At 36.8% G+C, this 25,611-nt stretch overlaps 1 protein-coding gene across 2 annotated transcripts; it reads right to left on the bottom strand.

Annotated features, from left to right (window-relative positions):
* Positions 1-210: 210 nt before the first annotated feature.
* Positions 211-25,451, bottom strand: LOC120326662 (uncharacterized). Of its 2 annotated transcripts, none has more exons than XM_039392984.2 (15): positions 25,181-25,451; positions 24,250-24,411; positions 23,792-23,889; positions 23,500-23,545; positions 21,220-21,320; positions 12,818-12,937; positions 11,596-11,746; positions 10,926-11,071; positions 9,982-10,128; positions 8,486-8,627; positions 7,589-7,755; positions 6,990-7,132; positions 6,357-6,502; positions 5,629-5,747; positions 211-5,158 (listed from the first exon to the last, which is right to left on the bottom strand). In XM_039392984.2, exons 1-15 carry the CDS (start codon positions 25,275-25,277, stop codon positions 3,443-3,445), a joined length of 3,501 nt encoding a protein of 1,166 aa, XP_039248918.2. In that variant the 5' UTR covers positions 25,278-25,451; the 3' UTR covers positions 211-3,442. The 2 variants fall into 2 exon arrangements, with proteins under 2 accessions (XP_039248918.2, XP_039248919.2); XM_039392985.2 differs by having other exon boundaries at positions 24,250-24,408.
* Positions 25,452-25,611: the final 160 nt, after the last annotated feature.

Below are 25,611 nucleotides of genomic sequence, written 5' to 3'. Positions count from 1 at the left end.
CAATTCTGATATGACGGTCACAGCCGACATTACTGATATGCAATAACTGGCTAACCAATCCCCATCCGAAAAATACCGGATCTCTTAAAATAAATTAAACCCATTAATTCGATTACCAATCTAGTTGGTTTCATTTATTTTGGGACACCCTATATATGAAAATTCTGTAAAAATATAACCCCCCAGCATACAAAAAAAAACAAAGACTCACTGCTTGCTACTATATATTTCTTACGATAGCTTATCATAAATCATTGCACAGTTAAATTACATTCAACATTCACACATGATTTTGCGACATCTGACACACCAAAAAAACAAGGGAAAGCACCCCTCATATAATTAGGATGTATCATTTTTGGTAAGTATGCCCAAAGCAAGTTCACTTAATACAAATGCCTACTGCTTGAAGTGCTGGACCTAACTGTATTGTTATAGTGGGTTAAAGTTTTGGAATTCAGTTCTTACGGTCTTATTTGTAAATAAATTGTGCATGACAGGGGTGAGCAACATGAGGGCCAAATGCGGCCCACGAGGGAAAATTGTGCGGTCTGTAGAGAAGTGCCATTTTTGAATGGTAAGCGGCCTGTGAAAACGAGTTTTTAATTTAGTTTAATCTGGTAAGTACCAAGCAAGAATAATTCCAATTCTTTTGTGTTGCAAAGCCTATATCTGACTCCAATCTATGCCTATGACGTTACAATTACCAACAGTTAGCTTGTGCGAAGCGAACAACGCAGGCCATACGATCAATAACCAAAGTTGCTAATGTTAAATTAAGTTGCGGCCCGCGACTTCACACAGTTATTTGTATCTGGCCCTTCTGTATGAAAGGTTGCACATCCCCTGGTACGGTATAGGACATGCAGAATGGTGAAGCTTTCAGGAACAGTAGCTCCTTATAGATCGGTGACTGGCTTGCATTGTCCTGAGTGAAAGCGCGAAAACGAATCATAATAATAAAAAAAGTTGAGACCTCCTGAAGTATGCGCACCAAGATGGCGCACAACCTGAACTCAGGTTGTGTACAAGGTTGGGGTTCAGGTTGTGCGACATCTTGGTGCGCATAATTCAGGAGTACCAAAAGTTGAACAAAAAAGATTTCAGTCAGTCCTCTCAAAAACATAGTAGTTGGTAAGTAAAATGCAAAACACCAAAAAATCTAGATTTAAAGCAGGGCTTTCCAAACTGGGGGTCGCGACCCCGAAAGTGGACAAGCAACAAATTTTAGTGTTCGCAAATGGTACACCAATTTCACATAAAGTACTATATCTATTGTATTTTTTTAGACTTTCGACTCGAAACACAATTAATAAAACTAGTGCAAAACCAAGATCTCTTTCATCGTAAGACACGATAAGCGGCACGCTACTCCAAACAGGGGGTCACAGAACATTTAAATACATTGGAAAGGGTCGCAAGCCTGAAAGTTTGGAAAGCCTTGATCTATAGAACATCATTGTTGACAATTATCAAAAACATTCTTTAAAGTCAAATATCCTGACCATTGATGGCCAAATGGATCACAAAAACACATACGAGTCAATAGCAAAGTTGAGATAAACATTGATTAGTTAGTTTCGTATTGTTTACAGTTTTCAGATATTTAATGAAGGAGGCCTCTTATGAGATTTTAACTGCTTAAAATGATCATTTGTCAAATTAAACTATTCCAAGTTATATGACTAAAATATTGAATATATATAACTTTGGATTGATTTGAATATTCGATTTGTTCTGGACATCCCTGATTTTGTATATAGAGATTTATGCAAATAGGAAACTTTTATTCATTTTGAGCCATGTGGCTAGCATTGATATATCAAATGCTTGTTAATTTCAAGCTCTTCATTAAACAGTGACATAGTTGAACGATTGCTAATTCAGGCCCTGCAATAAGCAGTGATATAGTTGAACGGTTGCTAATTTAAGCCCTGCAATAAGCAGTGATATAGTTAAACGGTTGCTAATTTCAAGCCCTGCAATAAGCAGTGATATAGTTGAACGGTTGCTAATTTAAGCCCTGCAATAAGCAGTGATATAGTTAAACGGTTGCTAATTTCAAGCCCTGCGAAATACAGTGATATGGTCCAGTGATCACAAGCAATGTGTTAGGATGGCAGAAATATCAATTAGCATTAGAATAATATAAATTGTTTAGCAAGTAAAACATATACAAAAGGCTCGGGATGAATCGACAAGGTTTGCAGTGCTAGGGAGACGCGAGACACAGGGGTATAGACAAAGGAGCGGGGGGGGGGATGAGGGTCGGAACCCCCCTTTTGAAGAAAAAAAACATTCTAATGCATCACAGATAGCTCGAAACGATTTTCAGACCGCCAAGACACTTGAAAACTAACGTTTTCTTGTAGGACCCATTAGTTGTCACGGTCTAACTTGGCAAATAGGAATTTTAGAAGAACTCTTCGAGAACTCCTGGCCATGGCCCTGTTGAGTCACAATTTATCAAAGACTCAAAACAGACTCGAGCTATTTAAAGGAAAAAGGAAGTTTAGTATAGTTCAGACTGTCGACCTTGATTCATCAATGCAGGTGTGTGCAAACTGCGCCCCGCGAGATAAAATTGTGCGGTCCGCATAGAAGTGTCAATTTTGAATGGTGTGCCCACGAATCGAGTTTTTAGATTGGTTAATCTGGTACGTTCGAGCAATTCCAATCCTAACAGCCTTTTAAACTCACCACTTCTACCAGGACCCCCGGTATACAGTACGACCAATAGAAAAAATAAACAATTTTTTTGTGCTTGCAACTACCAGAAAAGTGCGGTCTGCAGTTTCATCTAGTTACTTGTGTCTGACCCTGCTGTAATAAAGGTTGCACACCCCTGGTTTAATGCCATGCGACTAGACTCTGGGATACAGTGGGGATACTGGACATTCATTTGTAAGTCCAACCCACCAGTTCGGGTTCATGACCCACAGAAATATTTTCGGAAACCTATTCAAAAATTGCTGGAGTAATTGCTTAGTCAATCCCAATCAGGTTTGTTGTTACTTATCGATTTTAATCGCTAAGAATGTTGATAGGTATTTGTCTGTCTTTCTGTTAGATGCACGCGATATCTCACGAAAGCAAGATTGAGTCTGCTCCTGATTTTGCATGTGCATTCATCATATCTCGGACCAGAAGCCTATTGATTTTGGATGAATTATGTCGAATAATTAGCGAGTTATTAATTAATTAGTGATGGGACACAAGGTGTCACTATGGAGTAAGAGCGCTGTTTTGTGGGATCCCCTAACTTTCGATCGATAAGTCTTCGGCCTCTGATCGATATTATCGTTTTTTAATCAGTAATTATTTATTCTTACTTCATTTGATACACCTGTGAGGGCCAAAACAATACATGGTATCGATAAATTCCCTTCGTGAATATAAAGCTTTATGGACACCCATGGCTCTATGCGGAATTTTGATTTCATCACTCAGTAGGGAACTCGTTCAAGTCATAATGTGAAACCTCAACTTCACATGGCGAGGGGTCCTCATCAAAATGGTTTTCGGAAATTTCAGACTTTGGTACAATATCTGGCGAATTTTCATTAAATTCACCGGTTTCAGTTTTTTCAACAATAATTTGAGATTTTTTACTCAATATCTCGTGATCTTGTTCATGTAAGGAGTTCACGATTTCATGCTGATTATCGGTGTTATCTTCTTGTTGCTCACTATCAATATCAGCAGGCTGACTGATTTCAGCAGCAGGCTCAGGCTTGCCGAAATCAGCCGCAGGCTTGTCGAAATCAGCAGGCCCAGTTTTGCCGATTTCAGCAATTGAGGTGGTATTAGCTGCAAAGTTAGACTGACTGATCTCAGTACCAGGCTCAGGCTTGCTGATTTCAGCATCAGGCTGACTGCCTTCATCAAGTCGAAGTGAGGCAATGTCAGCAGCAAGATTAGGCTTACTGACTTCCTCATCAAGCTTAGCATCACCAGTTCCAGTGAATTGTACATCAGGCTGGACTGTTTCAGCATCAGGCTTAGGCTCAACAATTTTATCAGCAGCAGTAGCTTTGGAGTTATACTGCTCAGTTATGAACGAATGTTCAAAGTGCACCATTCCAGAATCAGGAGTCAAAAGTTCACTTCCTTTATCAGCAAAAGTCTTATCTACCATAGGAGATAAATCATCGCTGATAATGGAATTATCTTCAGTACCCAGACCACTGGATATATCATTATTGTCACTGGCCAAGCTTTCAGACATTTCTTGGGGTACGTCAGACGTTTTTGAATTTACAACAAGGTCATTTTGCTCTGGCTTATGTACAAAATTTGTGTTTTTATCTGGGGAATCCCCTTCTTGGGGAGGAGTTACGGCACCTGGTTCATACAAGGACTGGTTCTCAATGTCCAGTTTGAGGTTACTTGGTAATATATTGCTATTATTTAGCTCTTTGGTGGTCAGTGGGGTTGTTTTGGTAGCACCGTTTATGATTTGAGCACCAGTTGGATTGGTTACAATGCCAGATACCAGAATTTGATTGGTACCCAGGGCAATTTCTGCACCAGTTGGCTTTTTTTCTGCACCAGTTGTGCTTTCTAGTTGGCTTGTTTCGATACCATATACCAAATTTTGATTGGTACCTGAGACCATTTCTGCACCATGGTTAAAAGGAACTTTATCACAGATTTCTACATTAAATTCACTTTGATTGGTATCTGAATTGGTTTGGGTTGGTAAACTGGTATCAGTGGTTGGTATAGGATTGGTTGCGCTTGTCATTACTGAGTTAGTAAAGTTTTCAGCAAAACTATCCAATGTTTTTTCATTTTCAGCAGTTCTGATATCCTGAGACTGGCTTGGTTCAGCAGCAGTAGTGTCAGGCTTGCTGAAATCAGTCAGATTATTTGCTTCTGGGGCTGCAGCCTCAGGTTCACCGCTCGATGCAGAATCAGTTTCCAAATTAACTGATTCAGCAGCCTGAGCCTCAGAATCAGCAGCAGGCTCATGTTGTCCAGCTAATGTCAGTTTAGCCCCGCTGAAAGCATCATCAACAAGTTTTGTCACGGCAGTAGTGATAAATTTTCGGGGTGTTGGGGGAGTCCCCTCCTCTTGCTGTTCAGGTACAGGCTTGAGCTTTGCTGCAGCAGCACGCTTAGCCATTTCGCAGTTGCTAAGCATGACTGGTGAGACCTATACAAAATTTAAAAACATTAGTTACAAGGAATAACCAGCAAATGCGATGAGCTACAAGCCTACAACTATAAGATTTTCTTGTAAATAGACTAGTTCAGATAATTTCAGGTAAGCATTAGAAAAACATTCGTTGTCCTACCATTGATTACCATGTATCAGTTTGCAAGCTTGAATTGTAATCGTACAAAGACCTATGAAAACATGCATTGCCATACCCCCAATATGATAATTAGTTCCCTTCAAGTACTTTCCTCACCATCTTAACGAGTTTTGGGAAGAACTGGGAAGAAATTATGCATTTAATATTTGTGCTTTTTCTCAAAGGAGAAATGAAGGGCTTAATTATGGGCAAAGGTAAAGCTACCCCAGGTACCCACCTGAATCCCACAAATAAATGAAATAATGAATGGCGGGCTGACTACTTGATAGGACAGTCCGTTCACAATAAATGTAATCACATAATTTACCTGGTGGTATGACACGCTGTTTGCCGGCAAAAATTCTGGTGAATTCTCAGGAGAGTCATCTGCTGTTGTGTTGCCTGATTTGGATGTTGTGACAGTTTGCTTTGAAGATTGTTCAGCACCTGCATGCATTTTCAAGATAAAAAATTGAGCACAAAATTTGCAAAAATCGCAAGATCAAACCCCAGAATGGTCATGAAGGTGATGGCATCAATAATTGTTAATATGTGCTAACTAGATAGTATAGCTAAAAACATGATAACTGCCTTCGCTATGAGGTATTCATTGCCATCTTCTTATTCTAAATATGTTGGAAGAGGAAACCGAATCCGGTCATCAATCCCTAGGTATGGTGTCATCAATAATTGTTAATATGTGCTAACTAGATAGTATAGCTAGAAACATGAAAATAACGTCTTCGCTATGAGGTATTCATTGCCATCTTCTTATTCTAAATATGTTGGAAGAGGAAACCAAATCCGGTTTTCAATCCCTAGGTGTGGTGTCATCAAAGTCTGTTGAGCACTTGCCCATTGTAATAGTACTTCATTTTTTATCAGCAAACGTTGACACAAATGGCACCAATAACGAAGTAAAAATTGGAAAAAAAAAATACAACTTTTGGATTCACAAATCCTAGCTCATCCCGTCAGAAATGCGATAAATTGTGCATGTAATACCGAGTCAGAATTAAGAGTGAAAACCTCATGAACAATATTAAGTAATATTACCTTCTTGACCTTTGACCCTCATGATGGGGCTTTGATTATTGCTGTTATTTGCGCTCGTCTCAGTAGAACTAGTGGCTGAAGAGGCTGAGATCGTGGATGAAGGGGTGTCAGAGGTAGATGTCGATGCATTCGTCATGTCCATGTATCTAGAAATGGGTTGGTAATGTTAAAAACTCAGTGGTGGAGGTACAATTGCGAGCATGTTCCTGACCTTTCTTGTATCTAGTCTAGGAGGCGAGAAAAGCAGAAAAGGTGGCTCGATAATTTTTAAAATCATGACGCAAATGGAAATACTTAACCAGTTATTTAAGGAAGCTTGGCAATTATGTCAGCCACGTTGCGCTGGAAATCCATCACAACTACACGAGTTAACCCACTGAGCCTGACATGGGCATACTACGAGAGCCAAAATCGGCGGCCCGTTGGGTAATTCAATTTGGGCCACCAATCAAACGAAAACCATATTTTAATGTTTTAGCTAAAAAATAACTCGAGGAATTTGTTGAGATTGTGATTCAATTCAGTTTCGGCTTATTGTATTCCGCTTTTGCTCTCCTAACATGTGAATGTTGTTCATAAAATGTAACTTTTTACGTCACACTTTCACAGCCCATCCCTGCACTAAGCTCTCACCTCAGTTCTGTTTCACCTTTTCTCATTTGTTCCTGCAGCATCTGGGCGGCCTGTGCTTTCTCTAATGCAGCCTGCTTGTTCCTCATTGCGTATGTTACAATGTCATTCATCAAACTTTCCTGCTTGGCAGCAAGTTCTTTCAGCTGAATAGGAAAAAGCTCAAATTCATAGACGCAAAGCTATGACTATCGCAATGTAATTTAAATGTTAAATGAATACACAAAAGTAATAAATGAAATTGGTAAAATTAAATTTCAAACTTAAATTTTTACGTATGAAAACCTTTCCACATTACATTGAGAAAAACTGCACTTATCACATTTTTCTCAGAAATGAGTGCAGAATCACATAACACATCTTACTTGTTTGACCATTACAGAAACTTTCACTTGGACAAATACACACCACAATCAATTTTGACATTATGTTTCTGATAAAATTTACACACATTTACAGCACAAAACCATAAAAAACGCATACAGCATCTTTCTTGTTTGCCCATGAAATCGTAACATCATGTCACTTTCAACTTTGACACTTTTTTTTTATGCACAAAACGTCACATATCCATCAAAGCACATAACTGAAAAATCACATACCGCATCTTTCTTGTTAGGTTTATCAATATCCAATCGCAGCAGAGAATGGTTGATTTTGAACGCAAGTGAAAGAGCCATCAGACCAGCGACTTTTATGTCGTTGTTTCGAAGATCAAGTCGAATTATCCTTGGAGATTCTGCAAGGTATTCTGCTATTGCTACTGCACCTGGGATAAGAAAGTTGAGAACAAATTAGGGATAGTAATAAGGTTGTGTAGGTAAAGAGATGGGCGCTCCAGAAGTGTGTGTACTAATATGGAAGTATTTAATTTTGTTCCCATACTTTACATCAAGTTGTGTAAAAGGACTGAAGCCTATCAGCAGGGTATATTCACTTGGTTAACACAGACAATCCCCGAACTTGTAATAGAACTCAAATAAAAGAAATCGGAATAAAATTATGTCCAACCCTAACCTAGTACACACACTACGGGAGTACCAAGGGATGTATGTGTCTGAATGGCTTGGGATTCTAGGATCTTATTTGACAGTTTGCTTCGATTTTAAATTTTCTAAAGTTGGGCACTTCTATTGCACACTCTCATCAATATCGTATTCAAGAATAAGTCTTGTTTACAAGAGATAATCCAATACTTTCAGTAGCTCTTAGAATTTAAGTAGTCGAATGTGACTTCGCTCCAAGATCAGTCTCCATTGCTCGTGGTCTCGCATGTATCAAACAAATTATCTTGAAAATATATATCACAGCACCAATAGTGGGGCAGCGTGTGTTTTGAAACAGCCATGTTGGTGCTGACTTGAGGACGTCAGCTGAAATGGCCCATGCCTATTTAGAAAATGGCCCCCCACTGTCAGCTGGAACCCAAAGAACTAAGCCCAATAAGGGCTGCCTAGTGCCCAGTAGTCCCATTCCACTAAATGCGTTAGATATCATACCTTCATCTGTTAATTTTGTTCCTACAAGTCCAAGCCTCAGTAATGAGTGGTTTTGTAATAATCCTTCTTTGAGACGGAGAATTCCATCGTCACCAAGAACATTTTGTCCAAGATTTAGTGTTGATAGACTGACAGTGTAGCGCTGGAAAAGTTTCAAATGGTTTAGGTTAATTTACATGTTGTAAACCCAAAATGGCCCAATAACCGAGATCATCAATTAACCAAATTTTCATCACCCAAATTAAAGATGAGTTTGAGATGTTGGTCGTTCATTCAATCTCACAACCCTAACCCAACCCAACTTTTTCAACTAGGGGAGGGAATAATTTTTCCATCCTTGGAGAGAACTTTTGCTTTGTATTTGCTGCAGTATTACTAATATTCTTTAGTACTTTATTATCACCATAACACTTATTTATGTACACATTATGAACTGTACAAATGAAGGAGTGTGAGTTATGCATAACAGTATAGCGCTGGAAAAAAGTTCAAGTAAAAAGGCTCAATGAATATAAAATAGCTCATACGAAAGTAGTTTTATAAACCTAAATTGTATTTTTTAAGAAATTTTAATTTCTATTTATCAGCAGTTGTTATCTCAAAATGGCATAATAAACAAGGTGGTATAGCTGAGTCGCTGACATGGGCAAATTAGGGCTTGCGAGTCAAATCCGTCCCATTGGGTAATTCAACCTGGCCTGCCTGATGGTGCCACAACCAAAATAAAACCAAATTTCAATGTTTTAGCTAAAAATCAGATCAGGGAATTTGTTGAGATTGCAATTAAATTTAGTTTTGACACAAGGCCTATTGTTTTCCTCTTTTGCTTTTGTAACACCGTAAATATTGTTAATGTAACCCAAAAGGTTCCATTACATTTGAACCCACGTACATTTGAACCCATGACAATTGCACCTGTATGCTATTGCATCTATGGAATTTTTTTTGTTTCACGGATAGTTGAACCCATACTAACCCTAACCCATGGGTTTTAGCACCCGCATATAGATTGAACCCGTGGATATACGCATGGGTTCAAATGTACGTGGGTTCAAATGTACGGTCACCAACCCAAAATATTGTTAATGTAATATAAAATGTAACTTTTGTACATTGTAATCGTAATTGTAAAAGTTTTGTCAATTTCAAAGACTCGCCCAAAATTATTTTTATAGTCTCAAGCCAAGGTTAGTGGATGCACAGTATGAGAGGCCATTATGATATTCAATTTCAAGTCATACAATATCTTTTAAATAAGTTGAGCCAACGACAGAAGAAAAACTGTTTCTTTCTCAATACAATATTAATCAATGTGGTAAATATTATTTCATGAGAATTTCAAAGACTAACTCAAAATTATTCTCAAGTTTCAAGTTAAGTTTGAAATCATTTTCACTATTAACCAAGTTTGAGTTTACGTCATTTCATTGAAATAACCACTGGAAAAGACGGCCTGACCAGAAACCCTTGAAAAAACAGGAAATAAAATTACTCACCAAAGCCAATGCTAGTTTCGACATTCCTTCTTGTGAGATCTGGTTATTCCAAAGAACCATCGTCTGCAGGCCTCCACTAGCCCCGTTCAATCCAGCAGATCCTGTTTGTGCCATCAATCCTGCACAGAGGTGACCAAGTCCCATGTCCTGTTATAAAGAAACAGTTTACAGAGTGATTTTCAGCATCCTAGTTAGTTGTTATAGTTGCTACAATAAAGACTTCAATGCTTTCTAAAATATAGCATTTCCTATATATTGAGAGATTTTATGGAATACAAAAAAAACATTTGTCATCCAGTGCTCCAGGAGTATGTGTACCAATATAGAGATAACTAATTTTGTTCACCTATTTACATCAAGTTGTATAAAAGGACTGAAACTTATGTACAGGGGGTATATTCACTTAGCTAACACAGACATTTCCTGCATCGTAATAAAACTAAAATAAGAAAAATTGGAATAAAATTATGGCCCAACCCTAACCTGGTACAATACTTCGGCAGTACCTTTTTAAAAAGACAAAAAAACATTCATCATCCTAGCTTTTTTCAGCTTTCAACAAACACATTTCTAAACTTGGTAAATATATACTGGGTTATAAACTTTCTTTGTAAATACCTATCTTTAAAGGTTAAGATATACGAAATAAACTCATAAATTAATATCAGAAATTAAATTGTAAAAAAAATTATAGGCTGAAACGAATATATTTCATTATTCGCTACAGTGTGCTACAAATGTATAAATGTGAAGAAATATTATGATATGTGGGCCGGAGCATGGCCAGGATTTTTCAAATGTGGAGGGGGGAGGAGGGGGGGGGGCTGAAACTACGAGCTACGAAAAATTGCTATGTATGATAAAGAATAATGCTTTTTTTACATTTCGAAAAGGGGGAGGAAGAGTCCAGCTCCCATGCCACCCCGGCAAGGAATGCAACACACCTGTATGGGATTATTCCTCATGTCCAGCAGCTGCAGAATCCTGTTAAACTTCAATAAGTTGGCGAGTTGCAATGCGTCAAGAGGTGTCAGCCTGTTGTCTGCTAGGAATAGTTCTCGCAATGTTGTATTCATCCTGAGTGCAGCCACTAAAAAAGGGTAACAGTACGTACAAATTTAGTAATGTTTCAAAAAATATGATTCTAAGCAATTGAGCAATGCACTTCTTAATTCGACTACTGCATTTACAAACACAAACTCCTTGAACATACATTGAGTAAAAAATATATTATCTGAAATATTATCCACAATCCGGCTCGCTAAGCATTTTAATGTAGGCCATTGTTAGATTTTTCATCCTCAAGCATGAAATCCGACACCGACAGTTTATGTTTAAAAGGGCGCTCACATGGGTTAAAGTACATGATGTTTTAACAGATATCAGACATTTCCCTTTAAATATTACATTAACTCATCACTGTAATAAAAACATAGTAAACATTGGCATTTACTCAAACCAAATCTCTCACTGTTTTGCCTGGTTCCTATATTATTGCAAAGCTGAGCGACTGCCCACTGACAAAAAATGTTGCACACCCCTGCTTTAACTAGTAGGTCACCAGGTATCATTTGGTCTTGACTGCCGCAGATTAAAACCTTAATTTAAACTCACCAATCAGAAGTATTGGCCTCCCAGACAGCATTGCATTCTCAAGATGTAAAGTTACCAATGTATTGCTTAATCTCAGAGCTCGTCCAACGAAAGGGGATGCTTGAATAGAGAGAGGGACGCTGTGACCGTCAAAAAGACGAAGGCAGGACATCTGGAATTAAAAAATGATGAATCGGTAATTTAGAGATAGAACTGATAATTCCATTATACAGTGGTTCAGCTAACCATTGTCTACAGCAGTGGTTACCAACAAGGGGCAACAAAGCGGTTGAAGGGAACCACAATGCCAGGTGCAAAATTGATTTTACTTTTTACCACAAAAAACTCCTCTAGTTTCATTGCTTAATAAGGTTTATTTCACAGGGTGTTTTCACTTTTTTGTGCATGGACTGTTTGAACCTAATGGGACTTGGAATCTTCCAATCAAAATAACACTATAAATACCACTGGAATGATAAACATGACTGCTAGAAGCCTCTGTAAGGGGGCCACAAGCCATAAACGGTTGGAACCACTGGTTTACAGTTTCCATGGCCATTCATGCATTATATGCCTATTATGGAGTAATTCATTCATGCGATTTCCATGATAACATGAAAAATTTGTCAGGTTTAAAAACACAACTGTTCAATTTTCTGAAACTGTAATTACACAAATTTCTGAGATCTGCCCTTGAATTTATTCCTAAGTAAATCTTGGTTAACTGAGAAATGACCTTGAATAATTGATTGTATGGCCTTTTCCGTAGCTTAAAATGTTTTTTATTTTAATACCCTTAATGAGACTCACGTTTTTGGGCTTCTGGTAGGACCCGCCGCTAGCTCTTACAGTTGATCTTAACAATTAAAAAATTCAGAATCCCCACCCTTCGAAGATTCCTGGCTACGCCGATGACCAGTACCATGAAAGAGCATGGATTTAGCATAGCATGTGACTCTTTAATTATCAGTAGCCCTTCTTGCAAACCTCACAATAAAGTACTCCTGAAGTATGTGAACAAAGATGGCGGACACCGGAACGTAGTATGTGTACCAGGTTAGGTCAAAATTTCAGGTACAAATACTACTGGAGTCACTTGGCTAGTCCCTGAACTCGTAATAGAACAAAAATAGGGAAAATTGGAATAAAATTATGTCCTAACCCTAACCTGGTACACATAATATGTTCAGGTGTCCGCCATCTTGGCTCACAAATTTCGGCAGTACTAAAAATAACTACCCACCTTTCTCATCATATGTGCTGCAGCCTGCCATCCTCTGTTCCCAAGATTTTTGTTGAAACCGACAAGAACATTGACAGCAGATTCGTAATATTCAATCATGTCAAACAGAGACGCACCGGCCTGGAATAAGAAATAAAATAAATAATATTTGCAATATTTTCTGAACTATGCCACTATATGGCGACCGTACATACCTAATGAGGGTGCTAAAATCCATGGGTCACGGTTAGTATGGGTTCTAATATCCCTAAAAAAATTGTCATAGGTGCAATAGTATGCAGGTGCAATTGTCGTGGATTGGTCCAAGTAACAATGAATAAATTTATAGCGATGTGAGTTTGTAATATTAAGGGGGAGCGTAGGAAGAGCCAATTACTGAATTTGAAATAACTTGCTTCAATACTTTGACAAGTCTTAACTAAATTTCAGTAAGAATAACATAATCTCTTTCCACGAAAATAGCAAGTATAGTTATTTGTGAGCTTTCGTTGGATCATAGTCATCTTCTTCAGAAAAAACAAGACATGACTTATTAAACAGGGAATAATCGTCATTACAGGTCATCGAGTTAGACCATGATCTAACAACAAAAGCTTACAAATATATTTGCTATTTTGTGAGAGATTATGTTATTCTTATTTATCTTTATGATACTATCTCGCTCAAGTATCCTTGTGGCAACTGACACACACGGATCCAAAGTAGAAAGTAAACAAGGAGAAAGGATTTACAGTTCAATACACAATATCCAAGTACAACCCATAACCTTCGATAGTTTACGGACTACAGCTTGTTGAGCCAATCACTTCGTTGACCAATCAAAATGGTCGATGGACCTTTCCCCGAGCATCAACTTCCTTGTTTACTTTGTGACATTGGCCAATCAGCAAGATGCAAAAAGTGACGTAACAATGCTCCCTTTTCGCATCTGCTCAGACACTTTTCTCACTCAGACAGATTTTCAAGCGTGGTCGTAAACATTACCTCGTTTTCGCGTTTTTGAACTCTATTCGTTAGTTTTTTGTTGTGTTTCGGAAACTTAAATACAAATCAGATAATTCAATGATCGCTTTGTCTTCCTAGGAGTTTTGTTTTAATTACAGTAATAAAAAAATAGTGTAGAAATAACTGAGATAAACAAGGCTGAAATTCTTCACCGGTACTTTTAAAAAACAGGTTTTTTTATGTGATGATTCATGATGATGGTTTGAAAAACATTCTCCATTCTACAGGCGCCAACTCGCAGAGGCACTCCTAAAATAGCCCCGAAAATTTTGCAATGGTAAAGTATAGGAAGAATTTTCTGGGGGTCAAAGGTCCATTGCTCAACTTGAATTGGCAACTGGAAGAGAAGTTAGGGTTCGTTAGGGTAGGTTGCCTTTTATTTTATTCGCCCCATGACAAATATGACAATTCCTGGTCTTGTTTTATTCATGTTTTATGACCTTGCTATGAGATTATGTGACCTTGAATTTTATCCAATTAATTCATTACCCTCATCACTGTGATGAATATGAAAATCCAAGCCATGCTTTACAAAATGGGTTTTCTGGTCGCCACACGATGGTGACATATCCACTATTGCGTTACTCAAGTTTAAATAGTAACTTGAGCGTGACTAGAATACGCCAGGCTGTCATTGAAGATTTTCAACTTGTGATAAATATGAAAACTGTTTCACTCATGTCATGTGACCTTGGTATGAGGTAATTGACCTTCAATTCCATTCCAACCAACGCCCTTAGCAACCTAACTTAACACATAAGAAACTCAACCCTAGGACGCAAGCATGCTATTCTTATACCCCAGCACGGGCACCATATGTCAACTTTATTAATTATTTACAGACTTTTGACATTTATATGTATTACGTCAATGTAATATTGTGCTTGTCTACAACAGCGGTTTTGAACAGGCGTTTGGCGGCGAGTAAAGTTCGGGGTTTCCGTGAGTTACATTCAAATCTGAGAGTCTATATCAGGGGTAGGCAACATACAGCCCGTGGGCCGGCCCGCGTTGTGATTTTGACCGGCCCGCTCTGTAATGTGGTCCGACGCATCATTCTTGAAAGTTGCCGATCGCTCTACTCTCACCGCACTGTCAGTGCGAGCTGGTGAAATAAACAATTGCCTTAGTGAACAAACAATTGCGTTAGCACACTGGTTAAACAAACAATATAAGGTCAAAGCAGAGAGCGTTGTAAACATTCCCTACTACTGTTATCAGTTATATTTAGAATCTAAATATAAAACGATTTTAGAAATTAGATTTTAAATTGAGTTTTATTAACCATTGAATATCCGAAGAAACGTAAAGTTGACAGAGAGTGAGCATTTAACAAAGATTGGATACGGAAGTATTTTTTGTAATAATCCGGCCCGCCGAGGGCTTTATTTTCACATATCTGGCCCGCCGACTAGAGAAGTCGCCCACCTCTGGGCTACATTAATATATTTATATTACTTAAAATATAATCGAATACCTTTATTATCAAACCCGCTACTCTTTGAAATCAATTTGTTCACCAGTATTAGGTTTGCTTATATATATACACTGTAGCACAGCCAGGGGGGTTTTCAACTCTAATTTTCTTCAGGTTCGGCATGCCCAATTTATTACATCACCGATAAGGTGGTGAGACATGATTATCCACTGACATGTAAAAGCTAATTTCTTTAAAAGGGCCCTCTCTTCCCGGTTCGCCATTTACAACCCTGGGGGCCACAGAGCAGTTGGAGAGGGGCCGCAACGCTGAGCAAAACTAATTTTACTCTTCCCTTCACAAGAAAACTCCCTGTTCCTCCCAATTTCATTTCTTGACAAGGTTATTTCAATGGGTGTTTTCACTTTGTTGAGCATGAATTGTTGGGACCTAATGGTATTTGGAATCTACCAATCAAAATTTACTGTACACGAGAATATCGGTCAGAGACCGAAGACTTATCGATCGAAAGTTAGAGGATCCCCCAAAACAGCGCTCTTATTCCATAGTATTCCCATCACTAATTAAACAACATAATTTGCCCAAAATCAATAGGCTTTTGGTCCGAGATATGATGAATGCACATGCAAAATCTGGAGCAGATTCAATCTCGCTTTCGTGAGATATCGCGTGCATCTAACAGACATACACACAGACAAACAGACATATACCTATCAACATATTTACCGATTAAAATCGATAAGTAATAAATACTACTGTATTGACAGACAGGGGGCCATGAGTGCTAAAATTCCTTCGGAAGGGGACACGAGCCATATAAAAGGTTGGGAACCACTGAATTAGGTGATGGATTTGGACCAGTGATATAAAATAGTGATATACAATGCAAACACAATTTAATTGAGTCAACGCTTTAACCCAAGTCCATGGTGCCCATGCACGGTTTTATTAAATATCAATATTTTTGGATTTATTCGAATTCATTTGATACATTTTGAAAAACAAATCAACCCAGACAATCAGGAAATAGGTAAATCCTGTAATATCTTCGCGGAAGCATTTCATTGAGGAAATGACACGAGGAACTACTGGTTCATACTGCAATATTCCAGCATTGGAAGACTGAGTAACAACTGATGCTGTTAGGTGTTTAAATAATGGAGATGAAATAAAATTTAAAATCAATGCTATTCATATACAGTAAATAGTCATAGAATTAAGATAATCAAAATGATGATTTTTCCTGAAAGGTTCAACTTGTAAGAACTATTGCATTAGTCCCACCAATATTAGACAAATTCTAACGAGTGAGGAGTGACCATAACCGATCTACGATACAAACTCTAGTACAGTGGTTCCCAAACTAGGGGGAATTACCCCCAAGAGGGTAATCTGACATTTTTTGGGGGTAATCCATATGTTGACTGTCTTAAAAATCTGTTTTGTGATCAACGTTCTTTGCTGCATGGTCTGCGGAAAAGCTAGCATTTGCATCCAGTAGGCTATATGAGCATTATTATGTAAGTCTTAGTGAATTAAGAATTTTTTCATGCGAAGCCACATAAAAATATAAACATTCATTAGATTTGATCATGCCCGCCTCTTTTTGGATATTTACATTTCTTCATTTTGGATATTTTTTCGAATAAAACATACTTTTGCCTTACTATCTGTTATTTGTAGCTTATTGTTACCTAGTTATTTTTGATAAATTCTAAAAGGGAGATTCTAAATGTTTTAGAACCACTGCACTAGTAGTTCAGCAGGTTTGAATAGTTCAATACCAAACATCTACATTTTTGAATTTCAATAAAAATGAATTCTAATCCTAAATGAAGGTAGTCAGATATAAAGGTCACAAATTGAATTGATTACCTGACTGGGATCAATTTCAAATTAATTGTCTGTGAAATTATTCGCCAAAACTATTATTAATTGATACAATTTAAAATAGGAATGCTTATACGGTAACAATCACCATTAGGATGATCTCATTCATGAAGAATATATCGTCATGACAAAGCAGATTTTAAAGGTAGCTACACAAAACATGACAATCAAGTGCTATGTCGATGTGAATACTTGTTGTTTTATTGATGCTTCTAAATTCCTCTAAACCAGGGGTGCGCAACATTTTTTATCTGTGCTGATAGGTCATATAACCAACTTCAGACATCTAGCCAGACCACACAAAAAAATTACAGTATTTTTCCATGTGGGAAAGGCAAGTGAAGAGAATGCGGCTATTGCTTAGCCTTGCAGTAATAAAGACACCGGTCACCTGGTGAAAGATTTAACGCAGCGACAAAAGCAAAAATATTATGAATTTTTACACACTTTGCGACTTTTTAAACACAAACAAGGGCCTCACCAAACGGCTTGGCGGGCTTAGTTACAAAAAATACTTCCAGAATGTCAGACTATTTCGATTAGAATTATGGGTGCGCCCGAAATGGGTAACAGGTTAGGGTTAGGCAATAATTTTTTTCCAATTTTCCTTATTTTAGTCCTATTATCAGTTCGAAGACTAGTCAAGAGCCTCCCGTAGTATTTATATCTAAAATTATGGCCTAACCCTAACCTAGTACACATATTACATTCCGATGTCCGCCATCTTGGTTCGCATACTTCGGGAGCCCCGAAATATGTGTATTGCATACAATATGCCACCACAATTGAATCGTTAAACACTGGTCATAAATATGGGAATGTGGGTGTATTAATAACACAAACCTATTTTGAATAATCGTTGGTGAATAAACGGACGATTTGGACATATTGCCTCCTCCATGCACCATTAATAAACAAAGCTTATGTGTTGTGAGATATTCAAAGTTATTTGAACTCCAGTCCTATTCATATGGGAGGTGTAGAATATAATCGTAACACAATACAATATGTACGGTATATAATAATATACAAACATTAACACTTATCATATGGGAAATGTGGGATATATTAGTAATGTCTTTCGAATGGGCTTTGCAACTGGTAGAACAACATAGAAACATAATGTTTGATTTCTTTATAATAATAATCATTCCACACAGAATAATATTTTCCCATATAACTAAAATGCCCACACATGATACAATCTTAATACGTGGGGAATTCACACTTAACTAAACTAACATAGATAGAACTAAACTAAATAACATAGAAACATCAAATTACCTTATGATATTAAATAAGCAAAAATTAATTTTATGAAATGAATACTTGAATATACAACAATTTGGCGAGTTTTTATTATGAATTCTCTATTTGGAAAGGCAAATAGTAGCAGTGTGGCTATACTAAGAGTATCCAACCATTTGTTAATTGCAGTAGAGATAGCTACAATATATAATAATATGCTATACATATACTTATGAGTTATACAAACATTAACACTAATCATATCCATGGGAAATGTGGGATATGTTATGTGTTAGTAATGTCTTACAAGTGGGCTTTGCAACTGGTAGAATAACATAGAAACATAAATTTGATTGTTTTATAATAATAATTAATCCATAAAGAATAATATTTTTCTTTTCCAAACAGAAGCTTGTGTTTTTTCATATAACTAAAATGTCCACACATGACACAATCCTAATATGTGGGGAATTCACACTCACAGTTAACTTAACTCTTTTGTTCCGTATGACATATATATTCGTACTACCATCCTTGGTCATAATAGTTATTTTTGGACTATTTTACGTTTATGTTCATGTTTTGTGAAGTATTCCGCACTAACTAAATCATTTTGAGCATCCAACTATGATCCGTGCTTGATCTGTTAACATTTTGTATTTTTGTAAATTTTTCATTTTACTACTAAGTGAATTTTATTTGTGTAGGTATTACAAAGCTTAGAGATACACGAAAGTATTTGTCATTACTTCAAAAATAAGTCATTTGAACAAGCGGGAAACAATTTCGCGCACATAATAAACAAACAAAGATTTCAGACAACTATCGTGGACATGCTCTCACTTATCATTGATTATTTCGCGTTTCGCTTCGCTTGCGAAGCTGAGTCTGGTTTTTCTGCAAAGGTGACGTGACTCTCTTTCAGAAGAGCGCTTGGAATTTCGTTTCTTTGTAACACGTGTTCATCGAAGCAATAAGAGTGTGAAACGTTCTCTCAAAATTTTTTGAAATTTCTCTCTTCTTACACGCGTAGGGTCGAACGGTTTCGCCTACGTCATTTGGGCGCGTTTTAGTAGGAAGACGCGAAAATAAGCTTTTTAAAGAGATATTGGGGGTGTTCCTTGTACGTTTGGTTAACTGGTCATTACATATTATAAAATGGTACATAAAGTCGATTGTATACAGCGGAAAAAAAGGGTTAACTAACGTAGAAACATCAAATTACTCAGATATGCAATGATTTGGCGAGTTTTTATAATGGATTCTCTATTTGGAAAGGCAAATAGTAAGAGTGTGGCTATACTAAGAGTATCCAACAATTTGTTAATTGCAGTGTAACTTTATTAATTTGTGGAACTATATGCCTGGCTGCAATTTTTTTTGTAATTTAATAGCAGAGTTAATTTTTTATGACATGGGTCATGTGGTTTGAATAACACCAGCTTTAACATAGAAAATACTATTTTTTAATTTGAACATTTCAAAGCAGAAACGAGAATATCGGTCGGAGACTGAAGACTTATCGATCGAAACTGCGGTTTCGATTCATGACTCTATAGTGACATCACGTGTCCCATCACTAATTAATTAATAACTCGCTAATTATACGACATAATTCATCCATAATCAATGGGCTGGTCAGAGATATGATAAATGCACATGCAAAATTTGGAGCAAATTCAACCTCGCCTTCGTGAGATATCGAGTGCATCTAACAGACAAACAAACAGACAGACAAATACCTATCAACATACTTACCGATCTTAAGATCGATAAGTTATCACCCATAACAAAATTATATTATAAAAAGAGACATACAATCAATATATAATTCGGGGGTCACTTATTGGTGAATATTTTTCTTAGAAAGGCGAACTATGTATGATAATATAATGTCAGATAATCTCCATTAATCCAAGATTATAAACAAAATCTACCATGAAAATAGGATCATTCAAAAATCAATTTCCCCTGGATAGATATTTCAATATTCCCAGCATTAGTTAGAATTAATGATCTGTACCAAAGATGGAAAAATAAATTATAGGACTGATAATTTAATTATTTTATTGTTTTTGAAATCCACTATACCAGCAGTGCTCGACTCAAATGAGGATACATGCCATAATTTTCAAAATAATCTTGTTGCATGCCAAGCTCGAATAATTGCTGTTATTGTCAACTTCCGTAAAAAACATAACAACAAATTCAATAGAACACATATCAATGAAAAACTATCTACTTAAACAATTTATACGCATATTGGCGTGCCACATCGGACATTTGTGCCGTGTGTTGCGCACCCCTGCACTATAATAATTACTAGTAAATCAGGGAACTGACTGAACTTGTGACTTAATAATCGATAAGAATTTGCAGAACTCAGACTTTACACTTGATGACTGACATTTCAAATCGAATTGTAGTAATTTATTTGAATCAATTCAGATGAAAATTTTGAATCGCCGCCATCTTGTTTTTTATTCGGCCACCAACAGTCGAGGTGCATTCCCTAATTTTTTTATTGAAGTCATATTTTTACAATGCGATTCTCATATTCTAGGTCTTATATTTCTAACGAGTTATCGATGAAACATTTCTTATTGTGTTATGAGCGCTCAGCAAACTGACTGCGTGATGAATTTCATGTTTTCAGTTATTTTTTTTCCCTGGTCGGGAATATGTGTGCTGTCACGACTCTGATAACCTGTGTGCCTTCGCAAGCTCAAATCCTGAAGGGAAGAATTATGTGCGAGAGAATTTTTTCTTTCCTCTCCAACAAGAGAAATATAAAAACCCTAACAATCATTTTTCTACTCACATCCTCATCCAGATTTGTTGCCTCCAGATCAATAGTGATGAATTGCACTCGTTTGAAAATTGATTCCAACGTTTCAACGACTCGCATTTCAAGTTTTTCACCTGGATATAAAAAAGATGAAAATTATTCTGCAGTGTACTTTTGTGAAAACTCAATAGCCTATTGAAGTGATAAGCACTCATTAACAAAACCAAGTAATGATGCAGAATTTTAGCAAACTGTCTGTTTGACAGGGAAATCTTGATCTTAAACCTAACTATGATGTCCCACATTTCAATTGGAGAACTTGGGTGAAAAATATAGTCCTGTCAATTACCAGGGTGTAAGAAATTTGGCTTGGCGATACTGAAATGAAATATTCCGGCCAGGGGCGAATCCAGGAGGGAGGTTGTGGGTCGGGACCAACGTTCCCTCTACGAGCTTGCTTAGTAATGCGGAATAGAAGGCCATATTGTGAGCTCAAAAAAAAAGGTCTTGAGCGGAGAATTAGAAAAAAATAGAAGGCCAATTCCATGGCAGACAAGACAAAAAAAATTAAAAAGTCAGCCCACTATCATAGATTTCAGCTCTAAAAGAACACAACATTTTAAACGAACACAGAATTGTCAATACTTATGCAGTGCGTGGCAGCAGAACGAAAGTACTGCGCGAGGATTCTCGGCCATCTGCGCCGCCGCGCAGCTTAGAGCGAACGTTGGTCGGAATCCCCTTTTGAAATGTAAAAAAAGCAATTTTCCTGTACCATACATGGCAATTTTCGTTGCTTGAAAGTTGAAATGCTTTTTAGACCCTCAAGGCTTGAAAACCCACGTTAGATGTAACTTGGCAATTGGAAATTTCAGAACTTTGATTTGAAAATTTCTGGCTGATTTCGGTCCTTCTGAAATTGTAGTTCTTTACATATCGTTGTCAATGGCTGTTTGTATAAGCCCTTGTGCATATGTTTTGTACTAATCTATATTCTCTTCCATAAGGTATTTGATGCTATTGTATGTATTGCTAATAAATCACTGGAGACCTATTTAGCGAAGGAGTCAATATTTGAACTGTTAAACAGATAACCAGGACAGTGTTCCCATTTGATGAACAAGAATTTTGGGATCACATATTTTAGATGTGTGGATAGTGTGGAATGAAAATAAAATTAAAAACAAATAAATAATCATTCAAAATTGATTATATTCGATACAGTGAATATCCAAAACTTTTTAGATATAATTTAGACTGTTTTTTCACTTTCAAAAATACAACTCAACGCGAAGGGCATCTGGTTCTCAGACTGGTTAGAAAGTATAAACCAATCAAAGCTTTTGAAAAAAATTCAAAGGCTGGGAACCCTACTCTAATGTATAGGATGACACTAGCAGGCCTTTTCACTATAACATTGTGACAACACAATACCTCTTTAAATAAAACTATTTGAACGAGCTAATAAATTATTCAGACGAAGGAATCGGTCGAGAGTACGATCAAAACAAACCAAGAAAACAGCAAGAATAATAAATGCAGTTTGCAAAAACATCACTACTGCAATGAAGATAATTTTTAACGTAGGGTGAGACGTATCACTGCCCTAAACAAGCCAGTGAAAAATAAGGGGCTAATACTTTTGGGAATCTCCCATTAAGGCAACTGAACAAAATATACCGAAAAATATGAATATAAATGCGAAATGCAGTCTATATAACCCTTTCATATAGTACAATACAGTATTTTAAATATTCTTTTTTTTTGGGGGGGTATTTGCAAATTGCCACTCTAAACAAAGCTCTTTACAAGTCGCTACTGAAATGCAAACCTTTTGATGGTTGGAATTTTTAAATAAAAAAAAAGAGCAAGTTTCCGTAGCTCGAACATTTTTTTGACCCCCAAAACTCGCTAACTGTTACGGTCTAACTTGCCCATTCGATATTTCAAGACCTCCTCTTTGAAAATTCCTGGCTACACCCTTGCTAACATAGTCTACAAATTGTCACTCTGAATAAGGCTCAACCACGCAATCTCTAATAAGCTTAATATATGTCAAGGAGGTCTAAATACTTTTGCGTAAACTCTAAAAAACTAACCATACAAATAAGAAATGTGTTCCTCATTTCAATAAGTACCCTGTATCGTCAGCCGTCGCACATAAGCTCAGTTTAAAATTTCTAAAAAGAAAGTTTAAAGTGTTTTGAGACATTTCTCACTGTTATTTTCATTGATTCTCTTCTACAAGACTGCAACCATTTGCTGTGATAGATGCGTATGGCGTGTTACGATTTGTAGTCAAACTACACTCACCTTTTAATGTCAGGGAATTTGCTCTCACTGTAAAGTCTCTGATTTCCTGGAAGTAGAAAGAAGAATAAATTTTTAACACTTTTCAAGTTTCTTGTGGTTACAAGATTGGACCTTTTTGCATCAAAAGTTAATTAAAGATCTCAGATTACAATATTCAGAATGTATCTAATACTCCATTTTCAAAAATATATTTGTATTCGAAATAGTGATTTCGCCATTTCTGTGTGTAAAAAATTGGGATTCAAAATAAATAAATTTGATTTCCCAAGTGCTTGAAAATGACCGAACCTACCTGCAGTTGAAGTAATAGTTTGGTGATAGGACGAACGTTCCATGTTTGACAAGCTTGAGTGTAGGCTTGAATCAAGTCTTCTGTTGTTGTCTCATGAGCTTAAATATAATAAGATATCAGGTATTATTAACTCATACATTTTCAATTTTATTGAGTCTGTATCGCTAATAAAATTGACTTTGAAAAACGACCTAAAACCTTACAGAAACGTGTCAGATGTAACTAACTAATGTAAGACAACAATGATTAAAAAAATTATCACGTTCCCAATGATTATTTCGTTTTAGTCTCTACTAATGAAATTTACCTAACTGAAACAGGCTTTATTTAAAATGAATCCAAAAAGAAATATTACCATGTTCCCAAGAATATGTGATTTTGTGCTATCCTAATCGAATGTAACCAGCTAACATAATACAAATTAGGATTGAATGATAAAATCCTACAATAAAAATTACCATGTTCCCAAGGATTTTTTGGTTCATTATATCCAGATATCAATTTATCATCAGAAGGAAAACTGACTCTTCTGGACAATTTCTTGCCCATCCCATTGCCTTGTAAAATGCTTCCACAAGACATGGAACGATTGAGTCCAATTTTCGCATTCTGAAAATCTTCTAAAAAAAGAGTAAGCGAGTAATAATCGCAAGGAGTTTGATCGCCATCTGAGATCTATAAATACCCTCTAAATGTTGACAGGTTCGAATATCACTAGGTGTAATGATATGTGGAAAAGAATTATTGGCGTTCCACAAGTGTGTGTACCAATAGGAAGGTGAATACTTTTGTTCGCCTACTTCACATCAAGTTGTGTAAAGGGAGTAGGGACTGAAACCTACGACCACTGGGTATATTGACTTAGCTGACACAAAATGTCCCCGAACTCGTAATCGAACAAAAATAAGGAAAAGCGGAATGGCCTAACCCTAACCTGGTACACATACTTCGGAAGTGACGAATTATTTATTGAAATCCTTGCTATCGATTCACATACCGTAACTGCTTGTTTGTCAGTTACGGTTTTCTCGATCACACAAGTTTGTGCAACCCTAACTGCTTCCATACCAAACTTTCACTGGTAAAAGGACAAGACACCCGCCATATACTTCAACAGTCTTATCAGCTTAAAATAAACAGCCCATCCTTGAGTATTTCTATACCCAACATGCACAGGTAATAGAACAAAATTTTTGCCAGTACCGTTTTATCGGCTTAAATGAACAGCCTATAAAAAATAGTTGCCAAAGCTTTCTAAAGACTAGTCTTTACCAAAAGGTGTGGAACACTATAAATAGATCAGATCTAAAATTGGCCATTCCACAATAACCCCAAAATAAGGCTCTTCTCTCCCCCCAGGGTAAAAAGAACATGATAAGAAACACAAACCTTCTTCCAAATTCACATTTTCCTTGTTTTCTACAGCAGGAGAATCTAAAATAATTGCTTTATTCCCGGCATCTTCAACATCAATACTTTCAGCCATTGAGGAACGTTATTTTCCAGTAGAAACAGTTCAAAATCTTTTCAAATATGCAGCCACAAATTGATTTGAGTTGTGCATACAATTTTAAAACATCAATTGAAGTATTTTCCAATATCTATATTTACAAAAATTCTTCAACCGTTGTCGGAAAATAGTTTAGACATTTTAATCTGAAAATAATTTGAAAAATGCAAATCAACAAGAACTCAGAACACTCAAACAGATAGTTCCCAACCTTTTCGTAGTATGTGAACCAAGATGGCGGATACTGAAACGTATTATGTGTACCAAGTTAGGCCATAATTTTATTCCAATTTTCCTTATTTTAGTTCTA

The sequence above is a fragment of the Styela clava genome, chromosome 4, assembly GCF_964204865.1.
Source record: "Styela clava chromosome 4, kaStyClav1.hap1.2, whole genome shotgun sequence".
NCBI classification, from domain to species: Eukaryota; Metazoa; Chordata; class Ascidiacea; order Stolidobranchia; family Styelidae; genus Styela; species Styela clava.
Note: the sequence above shows the minus strand (reverse complement) of the source record. Positions and strands in the feature narration are given on the sequence as shown.